Raw genomic sequence first — 14373 nt, 5'->3', positions numbered from 1 at the left:
AATAACAGGTGCCGTTATTCCATGGGAATAACTTTTTTGGAGAAATGTACGCTAAATTTTGGGCGTGGTACAGATGCCACTGGAAAGGAAATCTACTGAGTGACACGTAGAAAAGACAAGCTAAGTTAAACTATCTGCGCCGCTCCCGCCACATAACAGCGAGCGTCGTATTTATAAGGGCGTACCTGTGCTGTATTTAAAAAGCAGTCACCATGGCAGAGGCAAAGCCGGTGGATGAGAAGCGCGAGGAGTTCCGGCAGTATCTGGAGCGTGGGGGCGTTATGGACGCGCTGACAAGGGCACTCGTCGCCCTCTACGAGGAAAACGACAAACCACCGGACCCTGTCGACTACGTTCGCAAGGCGCTGGGCGACCTACGCCCCACTGCTGGCGAGATGGAGCAGGCGCGTGAACAGGTCCAGGTGAGTCTTATGTTTCCACGAGCATAATTTTTTTCTCCTCAAGACATGCTACACATCACAGTAACTTCTTTTAAAATTTGCCACGTAATACACACAAATGATACAGCTGTAGTTTCTGCGCTAATCATTACCAAACAAGATATTTAATAGCATCATGGTATATTCATATAACTTTGATTTCCCAGACAGTATATTAAGTTTTCAATATTTTTTATTTAACCTTTAAATTATTCTTGTACGTCTAAAATCTCTGAAATAAATTCAATTTAGTCACAATTATACCTCAAAGTGACGAACAAAATACACAAATCACCACAAAATTCTGTCTGTAGATATCGTTGTAGTATCAGCACGTTGTTATTTCAGAGAAAAAAATTCGAGTTAGGCTGCATTAGAATTAAAATGGTTGGAATGTGGAAAATACAAAACCAGTTACAGACTAAGTTAATGCGTAATAATAAATACGATGTGAATTATGTTTGTGTAGGTGTGTGTGTGTGTGTGTGTGTGTGTGTGTGTGTGTGTGTGTGTGTGTGTGTGCGCGTGTGTGTGTAGGGCCCACATAATTTCCGAAAATGAAAAGATTTGATTCCTGTTTTCTTTCTTTTACGCATTCGCTCTTTCATACCTCATACCTGGAACATGTGAGGTGTATAACGTTTATTTCTCCAGCAAATTTGTCTCTGCAGTCTAACTGAGGATTATTCACTATATTCACTATACCGATTTGAGCTGGGTTAACGTCATGATCGAATAAAATTCAAATTCTTCTTACACTTTTACGTATTACTGTAGGAGAACCGAAATTATTAAAAATTATATTTGTAATGTTACAATAGCAATAAATATAACTTTATTTAAAACTTGGAAATGCATTGTGAAGCAACTTCAGTATCTTACAAATTTTCTGAAAGATTTTTTTATGTTATCATTGAATCGGTGCAACATAGTGAAAAAAGGACGTAGAAAACATTTGATATCTCTGTCCTACCGTTTTCTGGTACTAAATTCTAAATCCTATTTAGGTTTCTCCAGTTTCCAATAGATTTTGAGAAGGCCAATGTGATATTCAGACATCTATTCTCCACTAAATGTGTGTCTGTATGCAAGTTAATTTAAAAATCTCGTATGCATCATCTTATGCAAAAAGTGCTGCCAATGCAGTTGCGGGTCACGCCGTATAGCAAAAATACTGATAAAAAAATTCAGCTAGAGCTGTTCGAATACTGCACGCAACCAGATCTTACGTGATCTAGCTAATAATCTACTCTTAACACAGCCTGTCCTCCTGTAACTAAATGCCAGGTATGCTACAGTCTAAGGAGCGTGTTGCACGTCAGATAACTGTAATATGTTTACAGGAATGAGCGGAATCGAGCTAAACACTATTATTGGTTTTACAACGAGTATGAGTATACTATATCTGTACTACAGTACAGATGTCAACAGATGTCACTAGTTATTGAACAGTTCTACATTTACATTGATTAGCGAAAATATCATGACCACTGACTACCGCAACGTTGGATGCTTCCTGCCGGCGTTGGCGGGCACGTGACACAGTAGCAAAAATACTTAATCGCAGCAGATACGGACTGGGGATCACCCTAGCGAAACTGTGAGCTGCAAATGGGGAAACTCGTTGATATATGCGACTTTGACAAAGGGCAGATTATCATCATTCAGAGCCTGTGAATGAATATCTCGAAAACGGCGAAGCTGGTCCAATGTTCATGTGCTACTGTCGTGAGCATCTACGCAAAGAGGTAGAATGACAGTGAAACTACAACTATAGGCTAAATGGTTGGACGTCCACGATTCTTCACAGGACGAGGGATTCGGAGGCTTGTCTGCTCTGTAAAGTAGGACAGATGGCGATCTGTGGCATTTCAGGCGAAGTAGTACAGTGGTGGTGCACGCACAAGTGTTTCGGGACATACCTTTCACTGTACAATGTTGAACATGGAGCTCCGCAGCAGACCATCCCTTGGTGCTCGCATGTTGGCACAGCGACATCGGTAGTTACGATTGCAATGGGTACGGAACCATCGGGATTCGACCGTTGATCAATGGAAACGGTCGGCTCTTCGGTGAATCACATTTTTGCTACACTAGGTCGATGGTCGTCTCCACGAACCTCGTCATCGAGATAAACGGCGGCTCGAAACGTGCATCACACCAAGGACGCAAGCTGGTGGAACAGTATTATGCTATGGGAGACATTCTCCTGCCCTTGCATGGGACATGTGGTAGTAATCGAAGACACGCTTACACCTGCGAACCAACTGCATCCCTACTTGCTTGATGTCTTCCCCGACGGTGACGGCATCTCCCAACAGTATCATTGTCCGTGTCTCGGAGCCAGAACCGTGCTACTGTGGTTTGAGGAGCATTATAATGAACTCATTTGGATATCTCAACGACCAAATTCGCCTGATGTAGACAGCAAAGGACTTGGAAGAGCAGTTGAACGGAATGGATGGTGTCTTGAAGGGAGGATATATGATGAACATCAACAAAAGCAAAACGAGGATAATGGAATGTAGTCGAATTAAGTCGGGTGATGCTGAGGGTATTAGATTAGGAAATGAGACACTTAAAGTAGTAAAGGAGTTTTGCTATTTGGGGAGCAAAATAACTGATGATGGACGAAGTAGAGAGGATATAAAATGTAGACTGGCAATGGCAAGAAAAGCGTTTCTGAAGAAGAGAAATTTGTTAACATCGAGTATAGATTTAAGTGTCAGGAAGTCATTTCTGAAAGTTTTTGTATGGAGTGTAGCCATGTATGGAAGTGAAACATGGACGGTAAATAGTTTGGACAAGAAGAGAATAGAAGCTTTTGAAATGTGGTGCTACAGAAGAATGCTGAAGATTAGATGGGTAGATCACATAACTAATGAGGAAGTATTGAATAGGATTGGGGAGAAGAGAAGTTTGTGGCACAACTTGACCAGAAGAAGGGATCGGTTGGTAGGACATGTTCTGAGGCATCAAGGGATCACCAATTTAGTATTGGAGGGCAGCGTGGAGGGTAAAAATCATAGGGGGAGACCAAGAGATGAATACACTAAGCAGATTCAGAAGGATGTAGGTTGCAGTAGGTACTGGGAGATGAAGAAGCTTGCACAGGATAGAGTAGCATGGAGAGCTGCATCAAACCAGTCTCAGGACTGAAGACCACAACAACAACAACAAATCGTACGGTACCCACATGGGTCGCTATCGGGCGCCATCATAGCGTAGACAAACCAGCAGTCCGTTATTTACACGAATTACATGGCCTATGCGTAGACATCTAATGCCACGTACGGCGTGACAATTATTGAACTACACGAAATAAAATCGTCGTAACCACTGAAAGATTTGCGTCAGGATGTTTAAACTGCACCGTTGGCCGCGGGGCATGATGGGAATTAGTATGCTAGAACTGTTTGATTTAGCCACGAAGCCCAATTTCATTTTGATGTGTTCATCAATAAGCAAAATTGACGCATTTGAGGGAGTGAGAATCCGCATTTCGCTATCGGGAAGTCTCTTCAGCCTCAACGGGTGACTGTGTGGTGTGCAATGTCCAGTCACGGAATAATCGGTGCAATATTCCTTGATGGCAATGTGACTACCGTACGGTGCATGAAGGTTTGGGAAGATGGTTTCATCCCCTTCATCCAAAGTGACCCTGACTTCCACAAGATGTGGTTCATCCAAGACGGAGCTCTACCCCATCGAAGCAGGAGTGTGTTTGATGTGCTGGGGCGCACTTTGGGGACCGCGTTCTGCCACTGGGGTACCTAGACGTCACTGACATGGGCCTCGATTAGCCGCCATATTCTCCGGATCTGAACACATGCGACTGCTTTTTGTGGAGCTATATGAAAGACAAGGTGTACAGAAATAACCCCAAAATGATTGCTGAGCTGGAAACAGCGGTACAGAAGGTCATCGACAGCATCGATGTTCCGATACTTAAGCGAATCATGCAGACCCCAGAATCATTGCGCAGCTGGAAACAGCTGTACAGAAGGTCATCGACAGCATCGATGTTCCGATACTTAAGCGAATCATGCAGAATTTCGCTATTCGTCTGTGCCACATCATCGCCAATGATGGCAGGCGTAACTAACATGTCATAATCCAAATCCGAATACGTGCAGTGACGTTTACATGTTGAATAAAGTGTGTGTACGTCGTATTTTGTAACTAATTTACGTTTTTCTTCATATAATTCAACAATTGTCACTGTGTACCTCCACAAACCTGCCAACAAACGGATCCCTGATAAACAGAAACAGTGATCTATTTCGTTCCAAAGATGGACAAACAAGCTGTTCAGCAGGCAATCATAATGTTTTGTCTCATCAATGTGTGTGTGTGTGTGTGTGTGTGTGTGTGTGTGTGTGTGTGTGTGTGTGTCTGTATTCTGCAAACAATTCTCGAGGGTACTTCTCATTTCACTATGCTTTGGGGTTTCTCCTCGTTTCATTTGCATAAAGAGCGTGGAAAGAATTACTACATGAATGCCCAGTTTCTCTAATCTTGTTTTCGCGGTGTCTGCAATATTCCTAGATTCTTCAGCTAATGCTGGATCTTGAGACTTTGTAACTCGGCGTTCGGACGAAGGCTGTTTAGTTGACGTTTGTCTTTATCCGTCTGCTAGTAGATGTTTTTCGGAATTTCCGTGGCACTCTCACATGAGTCAAACAAACCCCTTCTTCGTATTCGTTCAAAAGACCTGTTAGTCGTATTTTATATCGATTCCACACGGGTTCCAGTACGATTCCAACGAGAATCTGCTTTGCAGGCTGACTACGTTTTCCCAATATTCTACCAATGAAGCGAACCGTGCAGTCTGCTTTACCTAAGATACTGAGCTCAAGTGGTCATTCAAGAGCATATCTTCACAGACTGTTACACCTAAGTATTTGTATGAGTTGAGTGATTCAAGTTGTGACTCACTGGTACACTAGTAATAATCTACTACGATTCTGGTGTTTGTAAAGTGGGAAATTTGACGTTTATGAGTATTTAAAGCAAGTATCCAATCTTGGCGCCACTTTGAAATTTTACGAAGATCTCACTGATTGTGCCGTCTAAAAGAGTCTGCGGTTATTATTGATATTGCCTGCCACATCTTTCGTACATAAAATGAATTGCGTGGGTCACATTACATTTCTCTGGGACACGCTTGAAACTATTTCTACATGTGTCGGCGACTCTACATCTAAGACATAGGGGAAACTGGGGTAAGATTGGGTATTTAATACTCCAAGCCCATTTGAAGCTAAGCTATTGAACTTAAAGATTGTCAGATTTGGTAAAAATAATCATTGTTTAACTGGGCACAATATACTATTTCTGAAAAGTCATAGCTTCATTACTTTTTTAATGAGAAGTTCTTTTACAGAAAAAAATCAAATCACCTGTTCTTATCCCACTAGTGTGATCTTAGCGGGTACACATACTAACTTAATGGGAATGTAAAAAATTGTAGATCTTCTGTGGAAAATCTGCAGATATGATTATTAAGATATAAATTAATTTAAAATATTATTCACAAAATTTACATGTAAAAATGTAAGAATCCTCATTACCTGCTGCACTGCAGCTTTCGTGGGCCCAGCAGAGATATTTTTAGCATTGAATCCAATCTTCTGTTTCTTCTGAGTTGGAAGATACGTCGTCACAATACAAGCAATTGGCGTCTGATTTGTTTTTATCGTCTTCATCCACTGACTCATTGTCGAAGCACAAAGAATTTTTTGATGACACTACTTTTTATGGCGGTTCTTCACAAGCTTCCCTTTATTGCTGATTTTCTTTGATGATGTCATTCCCTGTTTTCCATGTCTCCAAAAAGCAATTTTCTCTTTCTTGAGTCCATTTGCTCTTGTATGTTTTTCTTATCTTTTAATTGACATTGCAATTCAGTTTTATATGATGATGTTAAAATGACAGTTTTTCCCCTTCTTTTACCACTTGTTTCTGTTTTCTTGTTCCATATCGAGGTGGGGGGGGGGGGGGGGCATTACATCATTGGCTGATAACAGCAATCACAGACGACATAGCCAAGGTGTTACTACCAGAACCTTGTGATTCCAAACTTTTGGGGCAGCAGGGCTCATTCATAAATAACTCAACATTTTTGGTTTCTAGAAGAGATCGACGCTTAGCTAGAGTCCCAGGTTTTTTTCTTTGTTTGTGGTGCAGGATTTTCTGTTGCAGCTTGGTCTTCTTTTGGAATCAAATTTGCCAATAGAGGTGGGTTCTCATCTAAAGCAGGGCTTTCATCCAGAAATAGGCTTTCTTCTGGAAAGGTAGTTACCTCTGATGGACCAGGTCTATCTGTGGTCATAGAAAGGCCAAAGAAGTGGTATAGAAAGGCCAAAGAAGTGGTCTGGAAAAATATTTCATGTGTGTGAGTAAATTCCCACTTTCCTGAACTCATTTGCTGCAGTCTGCATTCCTACTATAAGGTAAGCAGCGCCGTACTAGTTGTCTACCTGATTAATGTTCACAGCCTTTCCAGACGTGTTGCAATCCAGTGACGAGCTTCTTGTTGGCAATAGCTGCTCAAAGGAGCCATGAAGGTCACGGCCAGTGGTTGCATTCTGTGGAAAACATGTGGTAGCAACCACAAAAAGGTAACAACATTTTGTCAGGCCAAGTTGATCAGATTGAGGCTCTTCGTATGTGTGGCATGCCCACCCAAAATCAAAAGTACTGGTTTATCTGCAGATGGCTTAAAAAACTCAAGAAATTTTCGGAACAAGTACACAAAAATTTCAGTTTATGTCCATCCAGAAGCATTGTATTGAGGAAAGGTAGCTGACAGTGCTTCATCAATGTGAAAGGGAAAATAAAAATTATTGGTGTAAAGTTACCGACTGCACGAATACAAATGTTAGCTATAAGTAGAGTACCACATTCAGCTGATGCCAATAATCCAACCTATTTTTTCCGCGTAAAGCAAGAACTTCTGATGGCTTATTAGGAAGAGTGGTCACTCCTGTTTCATTAGCATGGCATATATCACAAGGAAAAAATTTATGCTTCTCATATACATATTATAATAAATCAAAAAAATTTCCAACAGGCTGTTTATTGAAGCCCACGACTCTTCATATTGAAGTATTTTCAGAAAATCCCAAAGACACTCTTTTTAGAAAACCACATAACCAGTCCGTTCCTGTCATCTTCGTTTCATCGTTTAATTTATACTTAAAATTATATTTTATCGCAAGTTTGTATGCTAATCTACAGACATCCCTCAAAGTTAAAGCAAAAGTCCTACTCTCTAGCAATAATATATGGTTGACTAACTCTTTTTCTTGTTGTTCTGATAACACTAGTAGGCATGACCCCATCGTTCTTACCTCTTTGGTTATAAGTTAGTTGATTTGTCCCACCCTCTTTTAATCTATCTTCTGAGATACTTTGTGGAGCATTGAAAGTTCTTGCACCTTCAAGTAGCCCATCCAACCCGATAACACTTCGTCTATTGCCACTTCCATGCTCTCTTGGCTTCATTGTTTTATTTTCTATTTGTCTCTTCCTCTGGAAAGTTCACAGTGTATTTCATACTTCAAAAACAAAAAAGTAGTGTAATATTGTATGGTGGAGCAAGACCAGGTACAGATTATAAAAACGAAACAAAAGCACACTATTGTTGAACCAGATCCCTGTGCTTACTAGTATATAAGTACTTACTATTCAGCTAATATTCCTGATTAAATAGAGTTTTTATAAGTTTAGTGACTATAAAATAACCACGGTTTAAAAAAACAAAAGAGCATTATTCAGTGGATATCGTAAAACAAATTTACTTCCACAGACGAAGTGAACTGAACAGCAACAGAACGCCAGTACGATCGCTCTTTCTTCTTCACTAGCGGATTACAGTTCTGTATCTCTCCACTACAGTGCATAAATAATGAGATTAGAAACACGGCACCTGGTTTCACCCCACTAACCGGTCTTGCCCCACTTTCGCCTATGCTCCATCCACCTACCGACAAATTCTCCATTTAGTAACAAATTTATTTTGATACCCCACATATTGGAATCGTAATGATTCTATTGTTTTTCAGAAATGCTACGTCTTTCTGATTTTCTTGTCCATTGGCCTTTAGGATGTCATGCAACAGAAGCTCGAGTTCAGTTTTAGTATGACCGATATTTCCGTAATTCACACTTACTGACATGGAAGAGCCAATGTTGCTCAAGATTCTTCATTACATTTTAGCCCAAAATTTTTCTAAGGTTCTACAACAAATTATGTCAGTGGTATCGTCGTATTCACGCGGACTGGATGACGTTAACACCAATGTCACGCATGGTTGAAGCTCATTCGTGCGATGGTAGTACCCCCAAAACATCGGCAACTGCCATGCCAGTAACGCACAGGTAGCGAAGGGGATGTTTGTGTGTAAGCTCTTCCGCTATTTCTTGATTGATAATATCCCGACGGAAGCTATAGTTCACCCTAAGAAATTGGTATCTACACTCCTGGAAATGGAAAAAAAACACATTGACACCGGTGTGTCAGACCCACCATACTTGCTCCGGACACTGCGAGAGGGCTGTACAAGCAATGATCACACGCACGGCACAGCGGACACACCAGGAACCGCGGTGTTGGCCGTCGAATGGCGCTAGCTGCGCAGCATTTGTGCACCGCCGCCGTCAGTGTCAGCCAGTTTGCCGTGGCATACGGAGCTCCACCGCAGTCTTTAACACTGGTAGCATGCCGCGACAGCGTGGACGTGAACCGTATGTGCAGTTGACGGACTTTGAGCGAGGGCGTATAGTGGGCATGCGGGAGGCCGGGTAGACGTACCGCCGAATTGCTCAACACGTGGGGCGTGAGGTCTCCACAGTACATCGATGTTGTCGCCAGTGGTCGGCGGAAGGTGCACGTGCCCGTCGACCTGGGACCGGACCGCAGCGACGCACGGATGCACGCCAAGACCGTAGGATCCTACGTAGTGCCGTAGGGGACCGCACCGCCACTTCCCAGCAAATTAGGGACACTGTTGCTCCTGGGGTATCGGCGAGGACCATTCGCAACCGTCTCCATGAAGCTGGGCTACGGTCCCGCACACCGTTAGGCCGTCTTCCGCTCACGCCCCAACATCGTGCAGCCCGCCTCCAGTGGTGTCGCGACAGGCGTGAATGGAGGGACGAATGGAGACGTGTCGTCTTCAGCGATGAGAGTCGCTTCTGCCTTGATGCCAATGATGGTCGTATGCGTGTTTGGCGCCGTGCAGGTGAGCGCCACAATCAGGACTGCATACGACCGAGGCACACAGGGCCAACACCCGGCATCATGGTGTGGGGAGCGATCTCCTACACTGGCCGTACACCACTGGTGATCGTCGAGGGTACACTGAATAGTGCATGGTACATCCAAACCGTCATCGAACCCATCGTTCTACCATTCCTAGACCGGCAAGGGAACTTGCTGTTCCAACAGGACAATGCACGTCCGCATGTATCCCGTGCCACCCAACGTGCTCTAGAAGGTGTAAGTCAACTACCCTGGCCAGCAAGATCTCCGGATCTGTCCCCCATTGAGCATGTTTGGGACTGGATGAAGCGTCGTCTCACGCGGTCTGCACGTCCAGCACGAACGCTGGTCCAACTGAGGCGCCAGGTGGAAATGGCATGGCAAGCCGTTCCACAGGACTACATCCAGCATCTCTACGATCGTCTCTATGGGAGAATAGCAGCCTGCATTGCTGCGAAAGGTGGATATACACTGTACTAGTGCCGACATTGTGCATGCTCTGTTGCCTGTGTCTATGTGCCTGTGGTTCTGTCAGTGTGATCATGTGATGTATCTGACCCCAGGAATGTGTCAATAAAGTTTCCCCTTCCTGGGCCAATGAATTCACGGTGTTCTTATTTCAATTTCCAGGAGTGTATTACCTGACTGTCACTAATTTTCCTTCAAGAGTGCTCATCTTAGCCAAGACATCTAAAAGTTCTGAGGTCGACCCGCTGACGGCTGTTGAACATCGTTAGCCGTTCTGGACTTCGCCTGCTATGGAATGACTAATGCTTCGTCTGCATAATTTATTCAGCAGAGTAGGCACATACTAGGGCTCTGACAATCTGACAATCGATTCTCCCGGTTTTTGGTAAACCTACTGGAGAAACATCTGCTCCTCTTTTAGGGTAATGATGTCCAGTGGATGCAGTACTTTTAATTTTCTTTTGTTAATAGGATCTCGCTAAGCGCCTCCGCGTCCTGTTGGGTGTTCTGTTAAGGTCCCCATATGCAGCCGGAATGGATTGTTGACCAGCTCACTGAGTGGGTCTGCCCCGACCTGTTCGCCTATCTGCGGACAATGGGCTTGATGTAGGAACTGTGGTCTGAGTCCATCAGTTCGAAGTGCATGCCTTTATCTGCTTGCCGCACCCCTACCCACCGGCCCATAATCCGTCAGTGCAATCAGGTAACGTCCGCCAAAATCGCCAGTGTCCACATACATTCGAACAGGTCGGCGAGTGGGTCACCTGACATGCTGGACAGTGAATGGGAGAGTTAATGCACCCATTACAGCGCAACTGATCCTCCAACCCACTTACCACCGCAACAGCTACCTGTCCAGCGACCACTTGGCAGACTCTACTTGGCCGTATTGACGAAGTGTGGTCTGGCAGATAACAGTCGGACTAATCAGGTAGGGACTTGCTGTTGGAACTGACGGATCCAGACCATTGACCCAACCACGAGCCCATCACCAATACACAAGCAAACTGTTTGGGATGACCTGCTTGGCAACTTGATCGGCGGACCAGCCTACCTGTGCATGAGGGCCTGTCAACTGCAGTCAGTGAAATCTGCACCCAGTGAAATTTCCCCCCGGAAAAGATCGAGGAAGGATTTGCTAATCCCCCCCCCTCTAATCTCCAAGCCTTGCCCAGAAGATAGAAGAGCTGACGGTTCTTACAGGACTGAAGATGCCCGAACAAGATTTGTAATGCCTAAATTTATAGAACTGGAAGTGATTACCATTTCTTTTTTAATTTTTCTATTGGACGCAATAATAATTGTCTTTTACTTATGACTTGATCTTCAGAAAATACTGTAGAAAACATTAAAACCGAATTACAAACACAGTTTTTAGAAATAGCCTCTCTTCCTCTTTCCAAACATACTTCAACATAAAATATGATGTATACCTGTTGATCAGTAATGGTACATGTAATGTACATAAAATGCATTTTCATACTAACTAAAAGGTGGTTGTGCATGCATATTGTGGAGTTAAATTGTATGTAGCTTCTTCTCTTACTCCCAGTAGTGTATGTGGCTTAAAAACATGAAAACAATTTTCTTTATAACAATAGAGCTACGTCTACATCTGCATCCTTATTGTGAAAACCACTGAGAAGTGCATAGTAGAGGGTAGTTCCCACTATACTAGTTGTTAAGGTTACTTCATATGGTCCAAATGGCTGTAAGCACTATGGGACTTAACATCTGAGGTCATCAGCCCCCTAGACTTAGAACTACTTAAACCTAACTAACCTAAGGACATCACACACATCCATTCCCGAGGCAGGATTCGAACCTGCGACTGTAGAAGCAGCTCGGTTCCGGACTGAAGCGCCTAGAACCGCTCCGCCACAGCGGCCGGCTAGGGTTACTTAGGAAAGAAGGAGCGTAAGAAGAACTATTGCTTAAATGCTTCAGTGAGAGCTGTAATTAGCCTAAACCTGTCCTCGTCATTCATACTGGACTGATAGGTATGGCTGGTAGTATATTCCTACATTTATCATTTAAAGCTGGTTATTTAAAATAAATGTAAAATCTTTATGGCATAAATGGCGGGGATACCCCGAAGTGCAGGTTCATCTGCTTGACTGGGAAGGTTTTCCCCATCCTTCGCACCTGCAGGCATCTTTCCTTCTTGAATGTTACTATGTCAACTTCCTCAGGATAGTTTGCATCGATCTTCAACCGTCTACCAGTTCAGTTTCTTCAACATTTCCGTGATATTCTCCTATGGGTCAAACAAACCTGTGCGCATAAGTTCTGTCGTTCTAAGTGTAGTTGAATGTCCCCTGTGAGTCCTATTTGGTCTTGGTCCCACACATGTGGGCAGTATTCTACGATGGGTCACAACAGTGTTTTATAGATAGTCTTCCTTATGAACTGACTACATTTCATTCTTATTCTACAGTGAACCTATGAACATCTGCTTTACCAATGATTGAGACTTTGTGATCCATTTCATATCTCTACAAACTGTTATGCCCAGGTGTCTGTATGCGTTTGCCGATTCCAGTTGTGACTCATTGTTACTGTAGTCATAGGATACTAGCTCTTTTAGATTGATAAAGTGCACAGTTTTACATTTCTGATGAAGAGGTCTGTGGTCACATATGTTCAGGTAGTCGTCGAGCAGAGTCAGACAAACAGCCAAGAATTAAAAATTAGCTTATCGTGGCTTCCCCCCGTGATTCATTACAAGCAGCGTCTGAGTGGCTGCGGCATTCCGTGATCTTGCGTGTGCGTGTCATCCAGTAATGCTGACAGAGTGTGGTGTAGGCCAAGTGGTGGCGCATTTCGCATCTGCTTCTGCCAGCGACAACTCTGGGCTCCAGCGGCTGTGGCTTCACGTGTGGTGGCGCTTCTTGAATCCTTCTCGCTGGCTAGCAGCGGTGGCAGGAGCAGTAATGAACGTGACCCACTGAGTCACGTTGACAGCCAGCGCGCTGCTTCACGGGGCAGGGCGGGTCCAATGTGGTAACGGGTCTGCGCCCCGTGATCTCAGGGTGGGCTGTCCTGATGGAGTGGTACTGTGATCCTGGAACGGCGTTCCAGATGGCGTCCCAAGTGTCAGAGTGCCTCTGGAGGTAGAGCTGCGATGTTGTTGTTGTTGTGGTCTTCAGTTCTGAGACTGGTTTGATGCAGCTCTCCATGCTACTCTATCCTGTGCAAGCTTCTTCATCTCCCAGTACCTACTGCAACATACATCCTTCTGAATCTGCTTAGTGTATTCATCTCTTGGTCTCCCCCTACGATTTTTACCCTCCACGCTTCCCTCCAATACTAAATTGGTGATCCCTCGATGCCTCAGAACATGTCCTACCAACCGATCCCTTCTTCTGGTCTAGTTGTGCCACAAACTTCTCTTCTCCCCAATCCTATTCAATACTTCCTCATTAGTTATGTGATCTACCCATCTAATCTTCAGCATTCTTCTGTAGCACCACATTTCGAAAGCTTCTATTCTCTTCTTGTCCAAACTATTTACCGTCCATGTTTCACTTCCATACATGGCAACACTCCATACAAATACTTTCAGAAATGACTTCCTGACACTTAAATCTATACTCGATGTTAACAAATTTCTCTTCTTCAGAAACTCTTTTCTTGCCATTGCCAGTCTACATTTTATATCCTCTCTACTTCGACCATCATCAGTTATTTTGCTCCCCAAATAGCAAAACTCCTTTACTACTTTAAGTGTCTCATTTCCTAATCTAATTCCCGCAGCATCACCCGACTTAATTCCACTACATTCCATTATCCTCATTTTGCTTTTGTTGATGTTCATCTTATATCCTCCTTTGAAGACACTGTCCATTCCGTTCAACTGCTCTTCCAAGTCCTTTGCTGTCTCTGACAGAAATACAATGTCATCGGCGAACCTCAAAGTTTTTATTTCTTCTCCATGGATTTTAATACCTACCCCGAATTTTTCTTTTGTTTCCTTTACTGCTTGCTCAGTATACAGATTGAATAACATCGGGGAGAGGCTACAACCCTGTCTTACTCCCTTCCCAACCACTGCTTCCCTTTCATGTCCCTCGACTCTTATAACTGCCACCTGGTTTCTGTACAAATTGTAAATAGCCTTTCGCTCCCTGTATTTTACCCCTGCCGCCTTTAGAATTTGAAAGAGAGTATTCCAGTCAACATTGTCAAAAGCTTTCT

General features: G+C 43.6%; 1 protein-coding gene across 1 annotated transcript in view; it reads left to right on the top strand.

Annotated features, from left to right (window-relative positions):
• Positions 1 to 212: 212 nt before the first annotated feature.
• LOC126188729 (c-Myc-binding protein-like) overlaps positions 213 to 14373 on the top strand; it is a 49494-nt gene continuing 35333 nt past the window's right edge. The window contains exon 1 of the mRNA XM_049930337.1: positions 213 to 422. Within this exon, the coding sequence (XP_049786294.1) occupies positions 213 to 422 (210 nt within the window). The remainder of the gene's footprint in view (positions 423 to 14373) is intronic.

Source organism: Schistocerca cancellata, chromosome 5, assembly GCF_023864275.1.
Source record: "Schistocerca cancellata isolate TAMUIC-IGC-003103 chromosome 5, iqSchCanc2.1, whole genome shotgun sequence".
NCBI lineage: Eukaryota > Metazoa > Arthropoda > Insecta > Orthoptera > Acrididae > Schistocerca > Schistocerca cancellata.
The sequence above is the reverse complement of the archived record's forward strand: the minus strand, read 5'-3'. Positions and strand labels throughout refer to the sequence as shown.